Source organism: Tachysurus vachellii, chromosome 4, assembly GCF_030014155.1.
Source record: "Tachysurus vachellii isolate PV-2020 chromosome 4, HZAU_Pvac_v1, whole genome shotgun sequence".
NCBI lineage: Eukaryota > Metazoa > Chordata > Actinopteri > Siluriformes > Bagridae > Tachysurus > Tachysurus vachellii.
In genome coordinates, this window is record NC_083463.1 from 26,103,743 (window position 1) to 26,131,464 (window position 27,722).

Consider the following 27,722-nt stretch of genomic DNA (forward strand, 5'->3'; position numbering starts at 1 on the left):
AACTAAAAATGCAAAGGTTTCTCGAAATTTGGCAAAATTAGGTCAATAAAGATTAAAAAATAGTTGGAGCAGAATACAATTTTATTTTATTACTTGAGCCTGTGCCTTATTCCCACCCCAGAACATATGGTGCTTAAAATAGTGTTGATTAAACAGCTGAGGGGGGCACGGTGGTTTAGTAGTTAGCACGTTCGCCTCACACCTCCAGGGTCGGGGTTCGATTCCCGCCTCCACCTTGTGTGTGTGGAGTTTGCATGTTCTCCTTGTGCGTCGGGGGTTTCCTCCGGGTACTCCGGTTTCCTCCCCCGGTCCAAAGACATGCATGGTAGGTTGATTGGCATCTCTGGAAAATTGTCCGTAGTGTGTGAGTGCGTGAGTGAATGAGAGTGTGTGTGTGCCCTGCGATGGGTTGGCACTCCATCCAGGGTGTATCCTGCCTTGATGCCCGATGACGCCTGAGATAGGCACAGGCTCCCCGTGACCCGAGGTAGTCCGGATAAGCGGTAGAAGATGAGTGTGAGAGAGAGAGAAACAGCTGATGAAAGCTGATTGGGTAATAAGGTAAATGTTTAATTAATTAAAGGTAATCGTAAACAAATCTACTCTTTCCTTTGCACATAGATGCACCATACCATATTTCAGCTTGATCTATATACTGTTCCTGGAGCAACTGTAGTTCAGCCTCACTCATATGCATGGCCACGCCCCCTACTTTGCATATGCCGTCACAGTCGCCTACCGTGTATGTTTATGCCTTTATAAGGTACAAGGAACCTGTGGAAGAATTTATTTGTAGAATTCACGGTTCATGTAGTTATGTAAACGCTGGTGCACTTACCTGAGGAGATGGAGGGAGCACTTACCTGTTGACCTGTTCATTGCTTTCATAGCACATATTAAATGAATATAATAATAATAATAATAATAATAATAATAATAATGTTATTGTTGTTATTATTATTGTTATAATTATAAAAATTATTATTATAACAATAATAATGCAATTGTTGTGGTTGTTATTATTATTATTATTACTATTATTATTATTATTATTATTATTATTACTATTATTATTATTATATGTGAAAGGTTTTGTTTAAGAATACAAGTCACGTGACCGGATAAAGTTTCAACGTGCCACCGGAAAATCCTCTCTGGCAACAAGCAGGCAGATTTGCGTTTCCACCCATATTCCGACGTACGCGTGTAAACTGACTGACAGTGCAAGAGGCGTTGTTTGTCGGAATAGAGGTGGGAAGAAGTAAGGCAGCCGTGGAAAGAGTGGAGAACAGTGAAGTGAACGGAGAGGCCGAGGTCCGTTCGCATCATCTCCTAAAACAACGGCTGTGGCTGGTGGGGTATGTGGTCATTTTCTCTCTTGTGACTCGTCTCTTTCTTGTAGTGACACGTTGAGTTATTTACACTGACGTTTATTCAGTTAAACTACTATTATTAGGCTAGTAGGCTAGTAACAGGCTAGTGTTTTGGTAGCTAGCTGGCTAGTGGTTAGCGAGCTGTTTTACAACTCCTGAGCTGTGCCGAAGTGTCAGTGAGTTAAAGCTAGACGGGACACAGAGGAATAGAGCTGGCGATGAGGGAGTAAGGTGGAGAAAAGTGCCCACATGCTACAGGTTGATATATTCTGATGTATATTGTTGGACAGCAGGTGATCTAGTTGTAGCAGGCTAGTTGGCTTTAGCTCCAGCAGTAGAAGGTAAGGATGCACCGATCTGATACTGATATCGGGACAGTTATTGGCAGAAAACAGGTCGATATCAAATATTTCAGTATCTCATGATTGAGACAATGGAGATCTGACATTAAATAAAAGAAACGGTTTCATGACACATCAGGTTTACATGACCTGGAGCTCGTGAGTGTTGGAGATCAGGATTATATCAAAGATGGAAAAAGTCTGTACTGATTCAGACCTGATCTGATCTTAGTGTCTGACTAAAAGCATCTATTTAAAAAGTGAAGTGTTGTGGATGTGCTTTGCTTTTCAGTTCCTGTTTCTCTTCACTTATTTTCTCGTTCCTCTGCTTTTTATTCCCTTCTGAATCCGGGCCTGACTACTCATCTTTTTCAGGGTGCTGTTTGTTTGGTTGTTTTTGTATTCTTTTTGTTTTGCACATCTTTAAAATCTTAAAATGTTTAATCATGCGAATGTGTACGTCTACTCTTCTTTCGTTTACTACGTGTTTACACTCCATGTTTTCAATGTGATGGACTCTTTAAATCTTTTTCTCTGATTTGTTTGAGAGAAACAACTGAGCCTGTTCACAGATCTGAATCCAGACTCCAACACTGTTTCCTGTTTGTTTATTTGACACAGAATAATCAATGATACTCCAATAAACTTAAGGACAATTAAAACTTTAAAATTTGAAAGGTAGCAGTCTGATTGGCTGTTCAGTGCACATTAGTTTTAAGTCTTTATGCATCTCTGTTTATTCTTATAAGAATAGAAATAAGAACTGTTAAAAAGATCACTTTTAAGCACTTTCTTCTCGTGGTCTGTGTAGATGTGAAAGGCAGCATGAGCGTGAAGGCCTTCGAGCTGGTGCCCGCTGTGGATCGGGAGCAGTTGGCTGGCGAGAAGAAGCATGTCGGTGTTGAGTGCATCGAATGCTGTGGCCAGCACCTGTACGTGGGCACCAATGATGGCTTCATCCATCACTTCCTGTTGGAGGAGCGCACCACAGCTAAGGGCTTTCTGTCCTTCAGCTCACAGAAGCTCCTACACAAACAGCTAGGCCTCAAAAAGCCGCCATCTGTGCTAAAAGCTGCCTCGGCCCTGGAGCGCCTCATCGTCTTGTGCGACGGTGTCATCTTGCTGGTGGATATGGTCACGCTGGAACCTGTGGCGTCTGGAGGGACCAAACTTAAAGGCGTTACAGTGTTCTGTGTTAACGAGAACCCGGTGAGAGCCGAGCCTTTCTGTGTGGAGATGGCGGTGGCGTCTGTGCGGCGCCGTGCTGTACACATTTGCACTGTGCATGAGGACCGTGTCCAGATCCTGAAGGAAGTAGCCACTCCCGATCAGCCATGCGATCTCAGTGTGGACGGCTACTTCCTGTGCCTGGCACTTCCCACACGGTATGTGATTCTGAACTACAGCTCGGGGGCATCGCAGGACCTATTCCCCTACGACAGCGAGGAGAGGAAGCCCATTGTCAAAAGGATTGGCAGGGAAGAGTTTCTCCTGGCTGCACCAGGTGGCCTCGGTGAGTTTAATCCTGAAATATAAAGAAAAAATCACTGACTGATTTTTCAGGAGCTATCAGGGGAGTCTGCAAGCTTTCAAGGATCTGAGCCTGTTCACATGGAATTTCTGACCATAACCGATACTTGAATAATTAATCACTTAATTTCTACATATGATTAACATGATGGCAAGCACGTTGATTTGGATTGTAGGCAACAGCATTAGTTTGAAAGTTAACACTTTGGATCCCTATCTGATTGAGAGAGCTCGACTGTCAGTCTCTATAAATAATGATAAGGCAAATTGTCACTGGCGCCACTTTCAGCAGGTTGTCGAACAGCATTGTGGGTAATGTGGGAAACTGTAAGTGGACCTAGACCGACCTAACAACGAACGGCTTGGAGTTTTATTCCAAAATGCATCTTGCCGCCATTGAATATCAAATATTTCATATAAATATTTATACAGAAGTCATTCAGAGTGTATTTAAATAATTTAAATAATTATATATTTAATGGTATAGCATAATGAAAGCCTGTGTTTATTCAATTCTGTTCAATCAAAATGTTTAAGTTTATTCTACGTCGAAGCACTTATTAAAGAACCACTCAGTCAAATGATGAATCACACTTTTCATGTTCTCTCTCTCTCTATGTCTCACACAGGGATGTTTGCTAACGCTGAGGGCATCTCCCAGCGTGCCCCAGTCAAGTGGTCGGAGAACGTGATTGGTGCAGCTGTGTGTTTCCCGTACGTGGTGGCTCTGGATGAGGGCTTCATAACGGTTCACAGCATGCTGGATCAGCAGCTCAAACAGACAGTCTCCTTCAGAGAAGGACACATCCTACAGGACTTTGAAGGTTAGAAATCCATTCTTTTTTGTCTCTGCTCCTGAACATGTTATACTCTAGACTCATGCGATATACAAATCTACATGAATTGACACTGCCATGAAGTACAATAATATTTCATTTGATTATATTATTTTGCCAGACCTGGCAACCTGAAAGATGCCCAAAGGCAGACTTTCTTTTCTATAAAATGAAGGATGAGCTGATTATCCTCAAGAAGGATGCACATGTGTTTATTTATTTGTAAATTGACAGAAGCAGGATAAAGCACAGAATTTTGATTTAAAAGGATTAAATAGGCCTACAACAAAGTTTTACTGATAATGCAGTCACGGCATACTGCACATTATAGTAGATCAGCCCAAAATCCAACATTCAGCTTTTCCAACTTGTAATATTTTTACACCCTCTCATTCTATCCCTTAAAAATCCCTGAAATTATAGACATTTTTCTGTCTTTTCTTTAGTTATCTGTTCTGGATGATTTAATCATTTCTCAGGAGAAGGGAAAAGTAATGTTTCACAAGGCTTCTGTAATCTGTTACTCTATAAATGCACTTGTTAATTAGTTTCCCCATAATATTAATTTATACTAATGCAGTACAGGGATTCATTAATGTTAACAGCTTCTCTCAAGAGGAGCCTAAAAACTGCAGCCACATCATGAAAGTGTTGCTTTTATTCAGTACAAATACTCGGTCGAGTTCCTAATAATAGTGTCTAATAAAAGAATGAAGCATCCACTATGTACCTAGGCTTCTTTCTTAGCATTAAGCGCTATGGCTTTTAGGAAAAGACTTGACACATGCAGTGAAAGTGTTTTAGGCCCTTATGGGACTTTTGCTTTTAAGGGTGTCACCGCTGCTTCAGGAGGTGTGTATCGATTTTCCATATAGAACTGTTCGACTGTGTACAGAGAGTGAGAGAGAGAGAGAGAGAGAGAGAGAGAGAGAGACAATGCAGCAAATGCACACCGCATTATTAACACACACTTGAATAAGAATTTACTAGTATGCTCATATCATGGATTTAGAAATCATCTACATCTAAATCAGTGTCGAGTCGTTCGTACAGGCACCAGCATCGTAGCTACTCTCAGAATCTACAGTCAACAAATGGTGACCTACTTTGAGTTTGTTTTTCTCTCTCTGATTATTCTTGGCACTCTGTCGTGCCACTCGTGGAATAATGTTCCTGTCATGTTCATGATAGAAAGCTGCAACATTTAATGCTCAACATTTAAGGTTTAGATGTCTTTAATGATCATGTCATGCCAGATCTTTGTGCAGTCGGTCATGTGGTTTCTTTAAAATTCAATTCCTAAAGTTCAGCAAAGAATTTTAAAATGCTTGTGGGTCCTAAACGGCTCAAACACAATGAATCTAATTTCATTGAATACACAAACCCATATTATACCACAACGCTGTTGAGTTCTCAGTTCTGATTGGTCAGAAGATCTGAGACATTTTGGGCAATTTTAATACATTATCATTTCTATAGTATCAGCTCTGACAAGGTCATGTGTCACATATACACCACATAAAAGAATGTTTCTTTATAATATTTCTTTCTAAGAAATAAATAAGGTTATAAGGAAAATTCATGTTCATATAAAATGAACGTATTGTGTATTTATTCTGAATTTGTTCCTTGCTACCAGCTGCGTTGTTCGAGCAGTTCTTACCTCTTACAAGTCATAACAATTCTTCTTTTTCACTTTAATCCCTGTGTCCTTCACTGAGCATTACCATGTAATAAGATAATTATAGAGCGTTTAGCTCAGTAGGGAGGTTTGCACGGATTAATATGACACAGCATGGATCCAGCAGTATTCTAAGAAAGGCAATGCTTTATGTAAACGAACGACTCCTTGGCACACATCCATGTGAATAATGCTTTATTCAGAACGAGTTAAAAAGACCAGAACGCTTACAGATTTTCACTACAGTGTTCTCATACTATAGGATGTAACTCGGCTCTTACTTTAAAGCTCGACGGTTCTCCTTTGGTTTCTGTAATGCAACATATGAAAATTACGTAAATACGTTAATATTTAGAGAATTATGTTTTTTTTGGGATACACGTTTTTTTCTTTTATGGATAAAACGAACGGGTTTGTTTCCAAAAAAAGCCAAATACATACTCGTTTTCTTTGGATTGTAGCAACAAGGATAGAAAAAGGGGATCGAGCTAGTACAAGATACTACAGCCCAAATGAGTTCAACAGTTCTTCTCTTCAAAAGGTGCTGCTTCACAGCTTTATGGTCTGGAGGTTAATGTGTTTATGGATGAAAACCTCATTTACACTTGCGTTTTTGTCTTTTGAAAGGTTTGTGAATGAATTCATTAAAACTTGTTTATTAGGTCAAGGACTAAGAACAGACTAAACTATCTGTCTAAAACTCCCAACTGGCTTGGTGGTTAAGTTGTTTGGTTAAGTCGCCAAGCTGCCACTGCTGGACCCCTGAGCAAGGCCTTCAACCCTCAGTTGCTCAGTTGTATAAAAATAAGATAAAATGTAAGTTACTCCGGATAAGAGAATCTACCAAATGCCATAAATGTAAATGTTAGGGCTTTAGAGTTTGTTACTCAGCTGTTCATCCATCATGAGGAAGTTCATTCCATCATCTTGCTGCATACCTTCCTTGTACCATGAGAGATGTTGGGACCCTCTGGGATTTAACCTCATAAACACATCCCAGTATTTCAAGCGGACTGGTTATTCTAAATGGCTCTAGTGTTGGCTGCATGAGGAATAAACCATCACTGGGCATGTTGTTAATAAAGAACATTTTATTCATTTTATTACATTAAATGCTCTGGAACATCCATGACGAAAAGTTAGCTACTGTTATCACTTCTGTCATAGCAGCAATGACACACTTTTATTTTCTTCTCAAAACCTGTGTCTGTGATGCATCCACCATAGTCAAAGTCCCAGTGAGAGATCTTACTTTAGAAATGAAAATATAGTAAAACGAGTGCATTAATATAGCCCTGTGAATTGAATTCTAACCAGCACCACTATCAGAGCCGTCGCTATGGAGCATTTATCACCACTTTCTCACCAATCCGATTTGAAAATGGCATTGTGATTGAATTTACAATGATCAAATTAGATTAGTGAGCTCATTAGTGCTATCTCATTATGTCTCGTATAATCTCTCTCTCTCTCTCTCTCTCTCTCTCTCTCTCTCTCTCTCTCTCTCTCTCAAATAGTGTTATCCATGATCTAAGACACTACGACTTCTTAGGCTCCCTGTACATTCTTTTTAGCTTTGTTTTGGTTCAGTGTGGTGGAATTTAAATTTCAATTCAGTTCAAATCAATTGACTTGTATATAGTTTTTAACAATGGAGAATGGAAAGAAAAATACATAGAATAAAAATGACAGTTTCAAATTAAAAGGCCTATTTATTCCTATCATTTATCCCTAATGAGCAAGCCTGAGGCAACAAGTCACTTTAAAAGCGGGAAGTTTGTCATGCAGAGACACGTTGCATTAATATCCTCTCTAAGGATTGTAACGCTGGTAAAATGTCATCTAAAATGTCATCTAAAGCAAATTTTTTAATAAGCAAAAATCTCTACGGTGCCAGTGTCTCCTTGCACTGAGAAATATTCCAGAGAATTACGGAGTATTGCTCAATTCTGCACCACAGGATCTGCTCATGAGATAGAGAGCTGCATGGGATGGAGATGATGCTAATACTGATAACTGTGTGAAAGAAGAATGTCTAAATAGCTTAGAAAATGAAACAGGCATGTATCGATGTAAGGAGATGGTGTATCTGTAGAAAATAGTGTAAACAGTGGTTCTTTTAAATAAAGAATATTAAAAAAAAAAAAAAAAAAAACTCAGTTTATGGAGTGATGTCAAATCAGCACAGTTTATAGTACATTTTCTTTATGGAAATATCTTCTTCTGTCAAATGTCACTAGGTCAAAACACAAAATAATTCCACCCGGTAAATTAATGCTTAGGGTGGATTAATACAGCATTATATTTTTTACTTGAAATTTTTGTTTTTTCAAACCTGTGCCAATTCCATATGTCTGAAGCGATATTTGAACCTTAATGTGCTACGAGCTCAGACCTCAGCCAAGTGCTGACTGTTTATCTTAGCGTTTCATTTTTTGTCATCTATGTGTGAAGTAGAGGTCTTCACGGGTCCACTTAGATCCGAAAACCCGAGGTCCGACCCGAGACCCGAGCGGGTTCGGGTCTAAATGTTTCACGTGTGCCTCGGACACGGGTCGGGTATAATAATAGTGGCATCGAGTCTCGGGTAATTTAAAATGAATGTGTTTTTACCGAACGGACCCGAGAAGACCCAAACTACTGTATCTCGCGTGTTCATCGACTCGATTCCTTTTCCAACCCCTCCTCTTTTTGCCAAGACCGCTTGCGACATGTGGCTGGTGACGTGTGGCTGGCAGTAAGCTAATTTTCGTTGAAACAGACCTGTCAATCAATTTTGAATCCACGCTGTAGCGGTTACTTTAGTGTAGAGTTATGCAACATTTGGGTCCAGTCGGGTTTAAAAAAATGCCGTCGGGTCGGACTCGGGTCTAATTTTTTTCGGGTTTGTCTCGGGTCGGGTCTTTCTTAAAAAAATTTACATTTTGCACGTCGGGTTCGGGTAAAAAGTGATTCGGGTCACTTTGGGTCGGGTACATTTCTTTAGACCCGAGAAGACCTCTAGAGTGAAGTATTTGAAGACAAGGCCAGAAAGGATAGAATGAGATGGTTTGGACATGTACAGAGGTGGAAGATGGTTATATTGGTAGAAGGATGTTGGAGATGGAGCTGCCATGTAAGAGGTCAAGAGGAAGGACAAAGAGATGTATGGATGTGTTAAATAAGGACATGAAGGTAATTGGTGCGAGAGTAGAGTATGCTGAGGATAGAGTTGTTGGAAACAGATGATTTACAGATGAGGTGGAAACAGATGAGTGGCGACCCCTAATGGGAAAAGCCAAAAGTAGAAGAAGAAGATTAAAAAAAGTGGCAAATTTGTTGACTCAGCAGTTTAACTGCTTTTAGGGCATGAAGGTTTTTTTAGGTTCTTAAACTAAAACCATGAAGCGACAGATGTTGATTTAAGACTCATAATTCATAAAGAATGAATTTACAGTTAATGCAAGGTCTGTCTGGTTTGTTGTCTTCACAAAAAGTTGCTTGAACTCCTCATGGTATCATAAGGGTTTCTTAAATGGTACAAATCTCCTAGATGGTTTTTATTTATTTTTTTATTTTTTTATTACAGTTGCATGCAGTATGCACTTTTAACACTTGACATGCTCATACACTAGAGATGGTTTGTACCCTATAAAAGTGACTAAAAGCTTGTGGACACTTCATGACACCCACATGTGCTCCTTAAACCTCACATTCCAGATGTAGTCCCTCATTTTCTGTTTTCACAACCTCATTTCTGTGAGGATTTGGGCCTTTAGTATGACTTACTTTATCAAATAGGATTCAGATCAGGGCTTCATGCTTTGCTTTTACTTTGTGGTTATAAGCCATTTTGTTACCATTTTGGATGTAGACTTAGGATCTTTACCTTGCTAGAAGATTCAATTTAAAATTTCTGCCTGATGGCTTATGCTTTTCCTTCAATATTTCTAGCTAATTCTCCTTCCTCATGATGCCATCTATTTTCTGAAGTGCACAAACTCCCTTTTCCAGCAATGTTTCAGTTGAGCTTGTTTAGTCCACCTTGGAGTAGGAGTCTTCTTTGTTGTGCAACAGTCTTTCAGGACATGACAATGTAGGTCTTTCTTAATAGTAGATGTAAATACTTTGGTATTTTATATCTCGCCGAAATGAGTTTCCTCCGCAGGGTGGCTGGGCGCTCCCTTAGAGACAGGGTGAGGAGCTCGGTCACCCGGGAGGAGCTCAGAGTAGAGCCGCTGCTCCTCCACATCGAGAGGAGTCAGCTAAGGTGGCTCGGGCATTCGGAACAGATGCCCGAGGGAGGTGTTCCCTGGGGAGGTGTTTCCGGGCATGTCCAACCGGGAGGAGGCCCCGGGGAAGACCTAGGACATGCTGGAGGGACTATGTCTCTCAGCTGGCCTGGGAACGCCTCGGTATTCCCCCGGAAGAGCTGGAGGAAGTGTCTGGGGAGAGGGAAGTCTGGGCGTCCCTGCTTAGACTGCTGCCCCCGCGACCCGGCCCCGGATAAGCGGTAGAAAATGGATGGATGGATTTTATATCTCCAGCTCTTTTGTTGTTGTCTTGGGGTACAGTTGAACCCTTTGGACCAAAGTTTGTTCATTCCAGTGTGTTAAATTGGGTCTCTTTCCCAAATGATGAGTGTTATCAAGGCCAAAATGCACTGGCTTTAAAGCACATGCCCTTATTCACAAATTTACCCCAGTTTAACTTCTATTTATGACAGTTGACTAAGCAGAATGCATTACATAGAGTTCTAGAAGTTTCCTGTTTATAGAGACAGTAAACCTGGCCTAGGTATACATATAGTGAATGAAAGCCTAACAAATCTTTGTTTAATTTAGGGTAGGTGTATGTAAACATTTGCTTGCAACTATACAAAGCAACAGACTAGTCAGGGTCATCGTTAGGCAGCGTAAATTATGTGCATATTTCTAGTTGAAATAAATTATGAACTTGGGAACTATGGCAGTGTCGGGGGACCAGAACAGATCATTTCTGGTATTTCTATTTCCAGTGTTTTAATGGACATAGTGTAGGGATCATATTTAATTGAATACCTCCACTTTAGACCACCTCCACTTCCGGTTGAAATCCAAGTCCAAGTATGAATACTGTGCGCATTTGGCATTAAAATTTTTATTTATTTATTTATTTATTTATTTTTACTTGTAATGGTTACAAAGCAGTTTTACAGAAATGTAAAAGTTCCAGATATTTTTATAAACAGATGCACATTCTATCACTGTTATACTGGTAGTCTTTATTAACCAGATAACTATTCACCATATCTTATTATGTGAGCTTGTTATAGTTAACCTAGAAAATGTATTTCTTTTCAGTAATCGGGTGCTGAAAGTTGAACATTCGTGGCAGTTGCTAATCTTGTTTGGCCATAACTGAGCTAAGCTTGTGTGAATAACTAGCAAAAACATTTCTCTCCTACCCATTTTCAGGAAAAGTGTTGTTGGCTTCCACAAAAGCAGTGTATGTGCTGGTGCCTCTGCCTCTGGAACGACAGATCCAGGACCTTTTGGCAGGACATCGAGTGGAGGAGGCACTGACCCTGACCGAAGGTGCACAGAGAAACATTCCTAAAGACAAGTTTCAGGTACTGCTGTTTAAATGTGCAGCATCACGTTGAGAGTTTGCATGCTTGTCTGAGGTATTGGTTTGTTATTGGATAAAGACTGTGCTTGTTTTTACTTTGTTTATTTCCAGATATTGCACAGAAGGATTCTCCAGCAGGCAGGATTCATCCAGTTCGGCCAGCTTCAGTTTGCTGAAGCTAAAGAGCATTTTAGGTGAATGCATCATTTTCGTCCTGTAATTAACGCAGTTAGATGCCACTCCGGGCCCAGATGTTCCAAAATCGACTAAATGCAGTTCATTAACTGCTCCCTTAATCGCGTCTCTCCCCCAGTGCACCTGACCCAAATGGCTGTGTGCTTAATGAGGGGGACATAAACTTCTCTGATAGCTGAATAAATGGGCCACAGGATGTTTCTGTGATTACAAATTCAGGATCGTGTTTAGTCACAGATGCTGCAAGAACGCTTTTTTTTTTCTCACAGCGTTTTAATAGCACATTAATATTTAATGCTTTCCACTTAATGCAGAGATGAAGATGGAAAGTGTTATGATCGAAATAATAATGTAAAAAGCTCTTCTGCACCAGCGGTGTTGACTGTGTTTCAGTCAAACTGGCATTTGAATAATTAAAGACCTGAGCTAAAACATGTGAAACGTGCGACACACCTGGTCTTAATATCACCTTTTCACCATCACTACATTGTTAATGTATGAAAAATTCTAATTTCTCAATTATCTCTCAAATTCTCAATTATTCCCGTTGCAATGTGGTGTTCATATTCTAGCCAGAAGCCATTTTTAGAACAGGTTTTTTGTTTAATGAGAAGTGGCCCATCATAGATAAGGAGTAAAGCATGACATGAGTGTGCGGTTATAGGACAATAATCCCTGACGGATTGTGATCAGTGTGATGACACGATCCGATTTTCTCCCCTGAAAGCATGTGTTTTAATTCTCTTACGCTACTACAATTTACCAAGAATAACATTTTTGTCATTAAAGAGCAAACTGTATTTTCAGAAGGAAAAAATATTAGCAATCCATTCGATACGATCCAACCCTTCTAAAGTTTACACACTAGATGGTAGAGAACATGGTGCATAGTGAAAAGTGCTTAAAGGTGGGGTCTCCGTTGTTTGAGAAATGCTTCAGAAAACAGTAGTCGGGACGACAAACAAAACAAAAATCAAAACAAACATGTAGCCAATGAGCAGAAAGGGGTGGGTCTTGTCAATATAGGAGGAGAGAGTGTTCAGTGCGCATGTGTGACATTAGCAGAAAGCGGTTTTAACATTGACATGGATCATAAAAACAAAGAAAGAAAGCGAAGAAAGGCTTACAATAAGGCAAGAAGTAGGACCGTGTTAATATAGGATCAGCTTTCCAGTGCTGGAGAGAACCGAAGGAGCAGGAGGTTGGCGCATATTCACAGATTAGAGTTTCCCGAGTCAATAACTCCTGAGCTAAACGCTGTTACTACACAAATAACACCTTTCTATCGTAGTAATTTAGAGACGCAGCCACAACCGCGTTTTGCTAGTAACAGCGTTTAGCTCAGGAGTTATTGACTCGGGAAACTCCAATCTGTGAATGTGGCCAACTTTACTTAAGACGCCGAGGTCGCTTTTTTCCTTCTCGAGAGGTGAGTAACGTTGGTTTTGCTTTGTTTCACAGAACTAATATTTGCCGTCCTGTGCATGATTATACTTGTGTCATTTTTGCTTGATTGTTTATCTGCAATCGTATTGTTCTTCCCTTCAGCTATGATAAAGACACATTTCTTTACATTAGTTGCCTGGGTTACTTATGTATGTGGGCGGAGCTATCAATACAGGGGTGGGACCCATTTGGGTTAGGGACGTGTTTGTTTTGGTGATTTCAAATGTCAACATTGGCTTTCAAACAACGGAGACCCCAACTTTAATGTGTAGTATGTCATTTGTTACGCAGCTTAAATTGTGTAAATGTCTATCTTTAGATTTCTAAAGATTTCTTTAGATTTAGTGTTCTTTAGATTGCATTAATATAAAGCTGTGATTTGCCTTGGAAAAAAGTTGAAAATGTTTCTAGGTAGTCTAAACACTTTTCCCAACTCGGTTGCTGTAATGCAAAGATGTCATGTAAAGAGTGCTGAAAAGAAATTTACGGCTAGTAGTAGTAACGGCTTACTACTTATTGCTAGAGGGTCCCTTTATAGAAGTGCCTCATAAAACTAGTTGCTACAAAATGTTTGCGTTTGTTGAGGAATCAAACAGAAGGACAGAAATTTAAAGTTAGTAGTTAGGAGAACGATATGGACTGTGCATTTCTCCTGTGTTTTGATCAGGAAGGGACAGCTAGACGTCCGTGAGCTGATCTCACTTTGCCCGCTGCTGCTGCCTGCCTCATCGTCCTTCACACGGTGTCATCCGCCACTGCACGAGTTCGCCGATCTTAACCATCTGGCGCAGGGAGATCAGGAGAAGGTGCAACGCTGCAAGCGCTTCCTTATCAGCTACCTGCGTGAGGTGCGTGCCAGCGAAAGTGCCAATGGATTCAGGCAGGATGTGGACACTGCGCTGCTGAAGCTCTATGCCGAGTCGGGTCACAAGGGCTTGCTGGAGCTGCTGGACTCCGACAACTCTTGCCTGCTGGCCGACAGCGCACCCTGGTTGGAGAAACACCACAGGTCAGAAGACTTTACATGAGTGAAACATTTATATTCATGAAATGATTTTTATTCATGTGCCTCAGTAATGATCATTATTAAAAACTGGAAATCCACCAATCTATCTTGCATCTAAAACGAAAGCCTACATTTCCTGGATGGTGTTGATTTGTTGCTTTGCAGATGAAATGTTCATATATCAACCACCAGAAGCGTAAGCTGTAGCTATACCATCATAAACTGAACTTCTCATGTCTGTTATTTACACTCAGCTTTGATTTTTAGGTTTATTGTTGGGTAAAAGAAAAGACTTTCTTTTTGAATCATTTGTTGTAGAATTTATTGATTGAATTGAATGCTACAATCTTCTGCATATCTCTAACTGTGAACCAGTGGATATAGAGCCACTCAAACTGGAGAGTTGAATGTTAATCAACTAGTTGACCTACCAAACTTCATCCTGACCAGTTTATCAGCCAGGGCTGATAGGTGTGGTACCCATCGTGGTCTTTTGCTGTTGTAGCCCATGCTGCTGGTTCGATGTGTACTGTGTACAGAGATACTTTCCTGCTTACCACAATTAAAGTAAAGCACCAGTCTGGCTTTTATCCTTTCATCTCTCTCATCAACAAAGCTTTTCGGCCTGCAGAACTGGCGAGCGCTAGATCTCTTTTATTTTTCACACAATTCTGTGTAAACTCTAGAGAATTTTGTGCATGTAAATGGTTCAGAGAAACAGGATTCTGTTTCAGGTTCTGTATATCTAGTGCACTGTAATGCTGTTTCTATATCTGTATGGTCACTGAAGGGAGCCTGGGTATGTCGAGGCTCGCGGCTTACAATATAAATCTAGTTGTGCAACAAAATGCCCTCAAAACTTCCAGGGAACATTTTGTGGTACTTCTACCCACTGGGATTCACTATTGGTTTACAATGAGCCCTTGCTATGCAGGAGTTGTCCCCTTCTGCCCTTGGACTGATTGCTGTAGAAGAATCTGCTGTTGCCATGACAACACTGAGATTAAATCGTCCATTAAATGTCACTGTTTGACAGTAGCTTGGCCTTGCTAAGTAATAATTGCTTGTGTGGGAGTTTCAGGCTAATGGTATTTCTTTTCAGGTACTTTGCACTCGGGCTCCTGTATCACTATAACGGCCAGGATGGCGCTGCTCTACAGGTATTTATACATCTACAGGAACCCAGATTTAGACAAAGAAAGGCTACTGACTCAGAATGGACATGGGTATTTAATTACTAATTTAGCATTACAATGTTGACAGCAGTATTAGAATACTGAAATCACTATTTATGTATTCCTACATCCATGAGAATGTATGAACAAGAGCAACGGCTGGCAGTATTTAGACGAGAAAGCAGGACTGCTGTGGAGCTGACGTTAGAGCCGTGAATCAAGTCTTGCTTTCAGTTCTGATTCACAGATAATTCTACTCTTATGCAGAATGAAAGTAAGCTTATACATGTTCTTATTGTTAAAGTTCAGCAGAAGGCACATCACTAGTATTGAATCTCATGTTTATCCTAATATAAAAGGTTTATATCAATATAACTACTAGCTGTCAGTTCTCCTAGCTTTTGTACTCCAGCATTGTCTTGATAAGCCTCACTTTAAGGTAGTGATACAAGACGTCTCCCCCCAAATGATCAACAACAGCTACAGGATCAAAGGCCGTTGATATTCTTGAGGAATACGTTATTCTTTCACATGAAATAAATGATGAGTTTCACTATCCTTTCAACACAAACGTCACCTGTGTTTTCCTAGTTGTGGGTTCAAGTTGTTAATGGGGACCTCCAAGACTCCACACATGCTGATCTGTTTGAGTATGTTGTGGACTTTCTGTGCTCCTGCAAGAACCTGGACCTTGTAATGAAGTATGCAGACTGGGCCTTACAGAAGGATCAGAAGGTGAGAACATAGTGATTGCTGTATAATCGTAACTATCAGTAAGGTTTTCAGTAGATACAGTGATAACAATATGGTCATTGGTCCAATCTGTGCTTAATTACATATTTGTACATGTAATAAATAGTCCAATACTAACTGAGTGAACAATCTGGTACCAGTTGACACTATCCTACTGTCAGTCCTGCTGTGCTGTGTTGCACTACATTTACATTCACCTTAAGTCTCTATTAGTGAATACATCTATACTGGTACACTGGTGCTCTATTCACAGATGAAACCAAATAACAGTCTGTGTTCTGGGAATATAACAAAAGAAGGAAATACATCATCCACATCCCACACCGTTTTTAATTAAGCTCTTAATTCACACTCATAATTGAAATAAATAAGCTATTTCATCTTGAGGAGGTATTCTGTATTTGTCACTCCCTGCTGTTCAAGGCACTGTATGTACTGTATATGAGAGATGCTTCTGTTGTGTATGCTGGTGTAGAGACAAAAATACTGAAAAAATATATATGACCAAAATTATCGACTTGGCTTTCTGCAAACACTATGTTCGACAGATAAGGAGCCAGAGTTAATGAACACGAATGAACAAACAGCTGTAAGCTATGAATAAAGGCAGGCAGCATTTTCAGTATAATGTACGAATAAATAAATAAATAAATAAATAAATAAATAAGCAGCAATGTGTTAGGGTCTTTCAGTGGAACTGGCATAGAATCTGCAATCATTTTTTTTTTGTTCTCTTTTTACTTTTAGAGGGAAACATAATTATCAACGATTTTTTTATTTTATTTTTTTTAGGGGGAAAGTAGAGCTAATATCAAGCTATTATAAAGCCTCAATCCTTATAAACTATCACATCTTCAGTAACCTGCTATATTGTATATGAATTTTAATATATATATATATATATTTCTTTGCCCTTTCCTTTTTTGTAATAGCTTGGAGTGCGGATCTTCACTAAGAGACCTCCTTCTAAAGAGCCAGCCAGGCAGCTGAATCCAGACAACGTGATCACATATCTACAGAAGCACAACCAGGCTCTAATTTTGTACCTGGAACACTTGGTTCTAGAGAGGAGGATACAGGTTGGAGCTCCATTTTTCTCTGTGTGCTCTATTCAACTGTCATCAATAATAGTAGGCTACTGCAATAGAGTATTGAGTTTTTACTTATACCTTTGGTCTTGAAAGCTGTTAGACAAAATAAAGCCACTCACTTCAACCCACTCTGTTTAAATGTTGGATGTGAAGGATGTTTTTACTTTTCTTTTCATTTTTGAAAATTGAACATGAATGACTTTCTTTGCTACTGAGGTACTTTGTCTTAGGAGGAGGTTAAGCCTGATGTACTTTACCTGCTTCTCACTTTCCTTCCTCTTGAACGTATCCAGAAAGAGAAGTACCACACACACCTAGCCGTGCTGTATGCCGACCGAGTGCTCACTCTCATCTCTCGAACCTCAACCACAGAGGAGCAGCTCTCTTCAGCTCGACAGAAACTGCAGAGATTGCTGAGAGAGTCCAACCTCTACAGAGTCCAGCTGCTACTGGGTAAGGATATGTGTGTATGAGATGTACTGTAATAAAAAAAAATAGTAAGAATATAATAAGTACACCACTATTATTTTCTCAAATCCGATTGGTCGGAAGGTTTTCGCAGGTTTATATTAATGCACTCGTTCTACTTCCTTATTGTTTCTATGGTAACAACTGTCGCACGTTCTATGCTCCAGAATTTAAACATTTAGTTCTTGATATGGTGAGTTTTTCTGTGTGGGGTTTCTTGGACAATCTTGGAAAGAGTCTCCAGTGCCAACACTTAGTAAGAGTCAGAGGTTGTAACTTTTTATTTAATGTTTTGGAACTTCCTGTTCTCATTATAGCCCTCATTTTTGTACGTCTCAGTACATGACAAGCTACATTGAGCTACACAAAAAAGAGATGGAATGCAGAGTGATAATGATAACAGGAAGTTCCAAAACCTTAGATATAACTATAAAACACGTAAAGCACACCACACTACCATTGTTTATGTTCTTGTAGCTCATGCAACAAGATGGAGCAGGTTATATCAAGTGAAAATGGTATTTCAGCATTGCGCTAATCTTGTATCCGTGTCATATCTGTAGCAAACATTTGACATCCACGGATAATTTAAACGTTTCACGTTGATGCCAAACTATTACATTTATTATACAGTAGCATTTATCATAGATTACATATTTGTACACATCTACTAGATAGATGCTGGCTAATATAATGTCTTTAGTCAATTGTGTATCTAGTTCTTGTGTATTATGTATCAGTGCCAAGGAACACAGAAATGTATTTAAGATGTGAATATGACTGCAGCATAATAGATGTTTATCAGAGTAAAGGGGCAGAAAGTAAAGTAAAGCAGATGTAAGATGAAGGTCATACACATATGAACACTGACACTTCGGTCTGTGTGTTTCTGTAGGAAAACTGCAGGACTCGGAGCTGCTGTTAATGGAGAGAGCGACACTACATGGTAAGCTGGAGGAACACGATAAAGCACTACATATCATGGTGCACCAGCTGAAGAACTCCACAGCTGCACAGGAATACTGCACATGGGCATCTGAGGCTCATGATCACAAAAACCGTGGGGAAATTTTCCATCAGCTGCTGCGAGTTTACTTGGACCCGGACGTGCCTGGAGGGCCGCAGACTGTGGAGGCTGTAGACTTGCTGAACCGCCACGCTGAGGTTTTTGATGCCACGAAGGTTTTGGAACTTCTTCCTGAGGCATGGTCGCTACCATTGCTCCGCCCCTTCCTGTGCGGGGCTGTGAGGGCCAGCATGCATGCTCGCCACACCTCCCAGATCGCACTGGGGCTTGCACGAGCTGAGAACCTGCAGCTACACCGTGACAGGGTGAGTTTACACAGAGAGCTGTTTTCTAGAATATTTTACATGAGTCACTTCATGAACATATTGAGACATTAATATTATGGTTATAATAAAGCATTTACCCTAGTTTCAGCTTCAAATATAATTAGTACAAGTATACAGATTACACTCTGAAGTTTAAATGGCTAATTCAATTAAATGACAGACATGAATGTGAAACTGACGTGTTTCAAATTACTAACTCAAAAGAAAGCAATTCAAAACAAATCCAAATTTTAAGACAAACAGGGCTTGCAACCTATTTACTAGAAATGGTACAGATAAGAGTGAACGTGCCTGCGGTAGCCGAAATGCTACACTATCTGTGCTACACTACGTTTAGTTATAGTTTTTTTTTTTAACTTAGCGAGCTTTGCCTTCTATAGAGGTTTTATTCCGGCACTAAAGCTGTGCTGTGAAAGAGCTCGGTCATTTACAGGTGACCGCTATTCATCAGAATACGTATTAGCAACGTCTGTGAATTTTAGTCGGGCTGAGAAAAGATTTATACGTAACTTCACTAAAAGATCAATAAGCAACAGTTTTATACATTTAAGCATCAAGTAGAATTTCATCTTCAACAACTCGTGTCTGGATTAGATGCCTAAATCGTCACTAAGCTGGCTGCTCATCAGTAATGACGAGGTTCGGTCGAATCTCGTGCCTTACGTGCTGAATTCTCAGTAGGGCAGTGATATAAGTGGTAGGGCTGCATTTAAATACCCCTGCTGCCCTAACTCTATACAGTAAGTGAAAAGCAGGAGTGGTGCGGCCGAATTCTCAGCGTCCATAACACAGCAGGTGAGAAATACCCAGGTGACATCCTGCACTGTCCCACAAGGCAGTGGGACTCACACAGTGCTTTAGATACTAAACCTTTTCCTTTGGGTTAAACTGTACTGCATAGTAGCACCTGAGGAAATTGGTAGCTGGTTGAAGGTTTAAACATGGCCAATAAAAAGTCAACTAAAATAAAGAGTGAACGTAGTGTGTCCAGATTTCTGTATTCAGGCTACACACATACTGATCAGTACATAACAGTAGGAACTGTCACAGCCCCAGCCTACATAGCTCCATCTCACAAAGCAGTGTTAGCATTTCCTCATTGACTCGAAGAAGGTTGAGAAATGAGTTTTGCTCAAATAGCTCTGCCCTTTACTCAGGGGTCAAGAGGTCATACTGTTAAGAAGGGGAATCTTTAATATGCAAAAAATGTGAGCGAAGGAACAGTTATCATCATACTGCTGTTCTGCAGTATTACTCCATTTCTGATCTTTCTTCCGTTCAGCTGAAGTATCGAGGAGGTCCGATCGTCGTGTCGGAAAAAAAGGGATGCCGCCTGTGCCACAACACTTTCAGCGAGCCAGACTGCGTGTGCCTACCAGGTGGCACGCCCGTCCACACACACTGTGCCACCCAGAAGCTTAAGAGCTCGCCGTCGCAGCGAAAAGCAGACCACGCCCACACCAGCAATCACACATGAGCGTTGCAGGAAGTGGAACGCACTGCAGGGGGATTCTGCTGGTCCTGGGCCTGGAGAGCTGAGACAGGCACAGGAAGAGAAAGAGGGGGAGCAAAGAACGAGTGCAGAGACGTCGCACATCTAGAACGAGAACATTCAGAGCAGTTCAGAGTCTGGATACAGAGATGAGTTGAAGCATGTTTGGCCTGAGAGAAAGACAGAATTTTTATTTGCGAGAAACTGAGATACATATGAAATGAAGCTATTTATTCATGTTCCTCGCCTTACAGTTTTTTCATTAAGAACACAGATTGTGTTTAACTGGGAGAGTTTTTTTTTTTCTTCAATATATATAAAAGAGTTAGTGAGTCACAGTCAGCAAGTCTGTTATGCTATATTGTTATAACACTAACAGAAGGTTTTGCTGGTAATTATACTCATACTTTCTGATCTAATACGGATCATCGGATCATTACAAGGTGATCAAACTCTCTGAGGTGGATGGTTTTCTATAAGCAAAATCCACGCGGTTATACTTGACAGATAAGAACGGATTTTACTTTATATTTTTACACCAAAGTTGCTCTTTCCGTCTGTTCCGACAGGGAAACGGTCCTTTACAAAACATGTATCCTTCTGTCCGAATTTAAATAAAAACAACAAAAGTATATAGATTTTTAATTTCATAGTTAGATTTTCGAATGAAAGCGAATCATGAACATGCTTAAGCTAGATTATTAATATTTAGATATTAGGGGTAAAGCACCACAACCCTGACCAGGCAGTTAGATTGTAAAAGCATCACGTTTGAATTTTAATCCGTTTGTTCTTTCTTTGCTTTTCCACCTCTAAGAAAGTGAAAGTTTCCCATCAGTGTTCCACAAATCAAGAGCCCACGAACCACATTTGTCATTTCTTAAACTTACGTTAATGGAATTTTCGAACGTGGATATTCAAAAATAAATGATTTAATTGCCGGTCTCTAGCTAGTTTACACTGAACACACCTCCTCTGAGAAATGTGAAGCCACTGCATCTTTTTAATACTCATGCTACATAACAGGACAGTTTAACACACACACACCAGAGAACTGTCCTCCCACGATTGTGTGTTCTGTCCAAACGAATTGCAGATATGCATAAGCACATTTCTCATCGAGTCCTTCGTTTGAGCCGTGAGTCTTCTAATGCTAAACTGTGACTAATCTTTTTTTTTTTTTTTTTTTTAAAGGTATTGAATATCATAACGAATGCAACAGAGGTCTTGCGAGATTATGCCTTGCGCTCTACTAACTGCAGTATGTTTCCGAATATATTTTGTGACCTGCGTATGTAGATTGGGAATGCATGGGTGCTTCTGAAGAAGAGAGAGAAAACGTGTAAGAGACTGGGAGTGAGAGCGACGAGGACGACGCCCCTGGCCAAGACTCGTTCTAAAACCTCAAGCACAGTATAACCACTGCCTACAATGTTAATACACAGATCAATACATGGGCAGGAACCAAAGACATGCACCTGCTCATGGAGAGACACTGACACCTGCTTATGGACTGCTTCAGGCTCAGCTTTTATTGGATGTAAACATTTGCAGATTTCACCGTACAAAAAATGGAGAAAAAAAAAAAATAAATAGTGTTATGCATAGACAACCGGACAAAAAACTTTCACACTTTTAACGTCAAATCTGTTCGATTGTTTTGACAATGTCTAATATCCGGGGCCGGGTTTTTTCAGAAACACTCTAGCGATACGATTATCTTATCTCTTAGAACGAAGACAGCTTGTTTTTGGGAAACCCGACCCCGAACGTCGTCATGCAACACGTAACCTGGTCTAACATGTACATGTAACTCTCGAAATCTCTCTCACTCCTGCAGACGGGATCAGTCTGCATCTTTCTATCCACTCGACTATTTTCTAAATGCATATCTACTCGTGTAAATACTGTATTTATAATTGTCTGTCGCTTTGTAAATCGATGGCCGTGTAGTTGGAATGTACAAATGTAAAGATGTCCATTTTAATAAACATGACTGCTAAAAATGTTAATGGTGAGATCTTGTGTATCTTTGGGTACAAAACTTGGAACTAGTATTTACATTTGTGCAGCTTTAAAGAATAAAAAAAAAACATTGCTGTGAACAATTATGGCACTAATTTGTCAGTTATGTTTTTTCTTTATTTCCGTGAAAAATTAGCACGAGGTGTTGGACTCTCCATCGGAAGGTTGCAAAAGCAACGAAAGATGTTTCAACTAATAAAAGGTCAACTCGGAATTCCATTACAAATGAAATCTCGCACACGACTGAAGATCGCGGGTTAATTAGAAAGATTAATATGAAAGTGATTCCGAGTGGATTTTTCAGTGGAGAGAGAGAATCATTTAAAGGCTCAGTTTTATCAGCAGGCCAAAAATACCTCGCATTACATCTGTAGCCACTTGTATGTGTGTTTACGGCTGGAGGATAAAAGGGAACGAGATCAACGGATCCATATCGCTATCTATAACGTTCTGAGCATCATCGGTATCGTCAGGTGTTCTGTAAGAACTCTCCAAACTCTAATCTAAATCTCTCTACTTACAGCTGAAGGTAAAGTTCGTATCCAATACTTCGAAGGAGAATAAAAGAAAGAAAAGACACCTCCTCATTGGAGGTGGTGTTAAAGAAAACAGCAATCCAAAACACAAGGCATTAATAATCCCAAAGTTGTGCCGTGCCTCAGTCTCCCGATCATCGGGCCTGATGTAGGCAGTGTGTACCGAGGCTGAGATATAAAACATCAAGGTCGAGAAGAATGTGCAAGAATCTGGGCTCTGCAGAGCCACTTATTACACTGAGGTTTAGTATTAATGGTGTTTGTTAAAGGCAAAGGGTCTACAAGTAATACCCAATGTGTTTACTTGTATAATAGAGAACACAGCTCACCCTTATTAAAAGGGACATATGTAAACCTCTGAACTGGTAACATGAACTGAAAATATCGATACTATGCATAAAATAGTATTTTACATCTCGCTGTATGGTTTTCCGTCAGCGCCTCCGTCGTTTTGTTGGTGCTCGGTGCAAACTGAACGATTTCTCAAACTACTAAATCAAAATGTTGGAGTTACAGCTTCAAGTATAGCGGTATGATATATATTTTTGTTAAATCAAGTTACCCATCTGTAAGTCTGGTACAAATATAATTCCAAACTGAAAATAAAGAGAAGTCCAGATTTTCCAAAGCATGTCAAATATTAAATATTCAAAAAGGTCCATGATGAAAAGCTTGACCTTTGCACTGTGATACTTTGGATAGCACGGACACCGTCTATGGTGAATCTCTAGCAGCAGCAGCTTCTTTTTTAGAAACAGTTAAAAAGCTCATATTAGAAGCATCTTGTTTCATGTAGTGTGTCACTGCTCCAGGGTCCCTGGTTCAATCCTGAGTTGGAGTCACATGTCTGCGCACTATTCTTCCTGTGTCCTGGCTCTGGGAAATTGCTCCTAGGTGTGGAGGAGTGTAAATGTGTGTGCTTAAGGTGCACTCCAATGTACTATCCAGACTGTATTCCCACCTTATTCGTCCAGTGTCCCTAAGACAGGCTCCAGATGTAATGTTACTCTGTCAAGGATCAAGAGGTTACTGAAGATGAATGTATGATTGTATCATCACAGAAAGAGTGTCACATGGCCGACTGGCTCTCAGCGCAGACATAGATGCTGCAGGGACGAACCCTGGGCCCACCACGTGCCCTCAGCCTGGGCATCCTAAAGCTCCTGGGCACAAATTCGTCACAGGCCTCACGGAACTTGCGGATCCTCCAGCAATACACCACAGGGTTAAACACAGCCTTCATGTAACTGAGCCACAATGCCCCAACACTTGCTGCGTAAAACTCCCTACTTGTGTAGAATTTCTGATTGAAAGCAGCCAGGAGGCCGAGTGCTGTGTGGGGAAGCCAGCACACGGTAAAGCCAACAAAAAGTATAAGGATCGTGGTGAAAGCTCGTGTCTTGAAGCTGACGTCCACGTTGAGCGGTGGGGGACGCCGCAGGACTGGTAAACTCACTTTTCCCCCGTGTTCAGGACTGGGAAAGGTGTGGTTGTGGACACGCAGGGCGTTGCGGCGCACCGTGTTTAGGATTCGCAAATAGGAGACCAGCATGACGCTCACAGGCACGAAAAAGACAGCGTTGACCAGCAGCAGTGTGTAGCCACGGTTAGGGGACTCCATGTAGCCCAAGATGCAGCGTGAAGCTTGAAGAGTTGGCACGCTGCCAGCAGCAGGCAACGCCAAGCAGAAGGAGAGCAACCAGGAAGCAGAGATGAGCAGACGAGCGCGACTCGGGGTCAGCTTGTCTTGCCGCTGCACGATGATGAGAAATCGGTCCACGCTGATGATCAGAAGGATGGAAACGCCTTCCAGAACAAAGAGCCAATAGAGCACAAGCGTGATGCGGCAAAAGTCCAGTCCGAAACACCAATCATCAGACACTACGGTAACAGCAGTCACGGGCATGCAGAAGAGTGACAGCATGATGTCGCTGAAAGCTAGCGTGGCTAGTAGCAGATTGATGGCAGAACGCATCGCTGGCTTTTGATAAACTATGAGGCAGACGATGGCATTTCCGAGGAAACCGATGGCGATGATGACCACCATTATAACAGACAGCACAACCTTCAGGCTGATAGGTAAAGTGGAGTTTACAGTTTCCTGAAGCCCAGTGACATTCGTCACATATCTGAGTGTGTGATGTTCTGGTAGACCACATCCTGAACTGACGTTGCAGACCATTGTGATGCTGAAGATGGCAAAACAGAAGCAACTTTAATCCAGTCAGCTTCCTTCTCCTTGTCTATGATTTCCATTCTGTGACATCTAGAGGATTGAGGATAAGAGAGCAGTGCTAGGTTACAAAAAAATCTATGTTTAAACAAAACACATCAAAGCCTGGCAAGAGAAATGGCATTTGTACCGTTAAATTCAATTTAATTCTAATAATTCAATTTTGCAGTGGCTTTATAGCTTTAAAGTTGAACTAATTTCTCTGACTAGAGGATTTGGGTTATTCAGACATTTTCTTCCACCTTAAGAGCTACTTTTAGTTCCAACCTAAATCTAATGCTGCTGAAAAAATCCAGCTTGGTATTAGTAAAAATGACCAGTAGATAAAGTGTAATGTGTGCTGGTCAAACTGGAAATTTGTCTTCTCAGGTCCTACATATATATTTTACACTGTGTAATTTCATCTGTCCTTATAGATTACTACTTGCCACACAGTATGAGATGCTCTCAATAAAATTTACAACAGACTACGCCGCGTTCATCTTTGTCAGATCATTTGACGAACAGCTTACACCTGCGGTTTGTGGCTCGTAAAAGGACAAAATAAAACATTCAGTCTTCAAAGTGATCTTAAGATAATAAGTCTATCTCTCCTGTTCATTAACATGTGGGGTAGCTTTACAGCTCACTGTAACAGGTAATGTTATATTATTTTATGTGAGAAAAGCAAGCATTTTAAACCACTGCTTTAAACCACAGAAACATCTCAGGTCAAGTTACGCATCATTCAATGCCAACGAATGACGTAACAGCCGTCACGCTGAGACGACCGATTACAATTCTCAATCTAAGAATTACAGTGTAAATCCGTCTTCAGCTTCTAATAGACTTACTTTTGGGCTATTTCCTTTAAAAATAGCATGTCTGCATACACAGACTGCGTTTCTTTTCTACAAGAGCTGACCCGACCTAGATGTTTCCATAGGCAGAAGACCTCTGAAGCGAGTATAGTCTCAGACCTACAATGAACATATTTCTACGATATTCATGGGATCGTACCATAAAACACAGCTTGCTTCATAATAACAATGCAGTACCATCTGTCTATGATGCTGATCCACAATCTCATCATGGAGGATTGGAGGATGATCTGAGAATGTAGAGTCCTCTTCAGAAGAAATGTCAGAGCGCTGAAAACACAACACACACAACTGGTGAAGAGCAGAAACAAACACACACACACACACAGGTTTTGTGCCATGAAGGAATGAAGATGTTGAATTCCTGTCCCTTGCTGCCAAGGAAACTGGAGAGCAGCTCCATGGCAACAAGAGCTCTCAGGGTGAGAAAAACTACATCCAAAAATAGTGCTAACTGCATAGCTGGAGGCTTTGGACACGCATCACACCTCAGCCTGAAAAATATCTACATTTTTAGTGCAATACACACTCTCATTAGATGATTTTGTTGAAACAGGATATCAACAATCTGAATGAAACACTTTAGGCTATATTATAAACCCAGAGCGTAAAATCCCGTTGTGGTCTGTCACGAAGTCTCGCGAGATTAAACCAAGCATTTTAACCTGGTCCAAACCGCACTAGTGCACTAAACAGTATGTAAAATGACTCTACACCTACGTTTTCGGTGTAGTATTTGTACACATTATGTAGCAAGGTGGTGTGTTGTAGGCCTGAACATTGTGTACTTTTAATATTAAACACTCACCTGTGCCTGTTCGCGCTTTACGTGATTTGGAGTCTTGTGCTTGTTTGGTTCCCTGGTAGTTCAGTTAGTTTGCCGTTTCCGAGACCCTACAGAACGTTCCATCAATTAAACTAGGAAAAAAAAAATAAAACAGGCGATAAAGACATTTCTGGCTCAGATTATTCATCAACAGGCAGCGCGCGTTCTGGCTGAATCGTGAGCGCGCGCCGCAGACAACACACAGGGACATGCACCCGGTTCCTGACCGATAAAACCTTATTTTACTTAAAATACTCACTGAACTTCTGTGGGGTTTTTTTCTCCAGTTCCTCTCACTGAGCACCTCTGTTTATCTTACAACTAATACGCCTGATTCAGCTGCAAGAAGACTCTCTGTTCCCATAAGAGTGGTGTGCCGATTCGTATATGCGAGTCATTTTTTCCCCCAGTAAAGGCTATTTTATTTCTATTTGCGCTGTAATGTATACTCCAGTTGGATGCTTTCTGTATTTGACAATGTAAAGCAAGGTATTATTTTGTTTGATTAAAAAAGTCGAATATGATTTCATTAAACAGTGTCGTTTAGGAGAGTCGGCTCGTACGGGTGAGTTGAGTCAAATGATGTGACTCACAAGTCCCATTACTTATGGTCTGGTAAAGCATTCAATATGTACTGTAAATACTCCAGAAAGAACAAACCGTTTTAGTTTTTACAAACATAAAGCACTCCGTTGTTGGCACAAGTGGGGTCTGGGATGTCCTCAGTCCATTTTATAAAACATTGTCATGTAAAATGTACCACTTTTTATACAACACAGCTGTTGTATTCTCGGTTCTGACTGATACTGAGGTAACTAATTTGATATAAGACATTAACGCACTTCTAATGCGCCACCATTTCTATTAGGCGTGTAACAAAAAGGCATTATCTGTCTCTGTGTAGTGAACTAAA

The 27,722-nt window shown here is 40.5% G+C and overlaps 2 protein-coding genes across 2 annotated transcripts; one reads left to right on the forward strand and one right to left on the reverse strand.

The window, feature by feature from the left end:
• Window positions 1-1,176: 1,176 nt before the first annotated feature.
• Window positions 1,177-22,341, forward strand: tgfbrap1 (transforming growth factor, beta receptor associated protein 1). Its single transcript, XM_060868607.1, has 12 exons — window positions 1,177-1,358; window positions 2,526-3,227; window positions 3,874-4,068; window positions 11,197-11,351; window positions 11,462-11,544; window positions 13,659-14,000; window positions 15,100-15,157; window positions 15,764-15,907; window positions 16,858-17,004; window positions 17,310-17,469; window positions 18,380-18,816; window positions 20,120-22,341. The coding sequence occupies exons 2-12, from the start codon at window positions 2,540-2,542 to the stop codon at window positions 20,312-20,314; spliced, it is 2,604 nt and encodes an 867-aa protein (XP_060724590.1). The 5' UTR covers window positions 1,177-1,358; window positions 2,526-2,539; the 3' UTR covers window positions 20,315-22,341.
• LOC132844801 (high-affinity lysophosphatidic acid receptor-like) lies at window positions 22,063-27,722 on the reverse strand. The gene is made up of 4 exons (XM_060868608.1): window positions 27,069-27,722; window positions 26,792-26,901; window positions 26,123-26,253; window positions 22,063-25,156 (listed from the first exon to the last, which is right to left on the reverse strand). Exon 4 carries the CDS (start codon window positions 25,070-25,072, stop codon window positions 23,960-23,962), a length of 1,113 nt encoding a protein of 370 aa, XP_060724591.1. The 5' UTR covers window positions 25,073-25,156; window positions 26,123-26,253; window positions 26,792-26,901; window positions 27,069-27,722; the 3' UTR covers window positions 22,063-23,959.

Coding starts and splice junctions, on each gene's coding strand:
- tgfbrap1 (XM_060868607.1), top strand. CDS start 2,540: ATGAGCGTGAAGGCCTTCGAGCTGGTGCCCGCTGTGGATCGGGAGCAG. Junction 14,001..15,099: donor TGGTTGGAGAAACACCACAG/GTCAGAAGACTT, acceptor ATTTCTTTTCAG/GTACTTTGCACTCGGGCTCC. Junction 18,817..20,119: donor TGCAGCTACACCGTGACAGG/GTGAGTTTACAC, acceptor TCTTCCGTTCAG/CTGAAGTATCGAGGAGGTCC.
- LOC132844801 (XM_060868608.1), bottom strand. CDS start 25,072: ATGGTCTGCAACGTCAGTTCAGGATGTGGTCTACCAGAACATCACACA.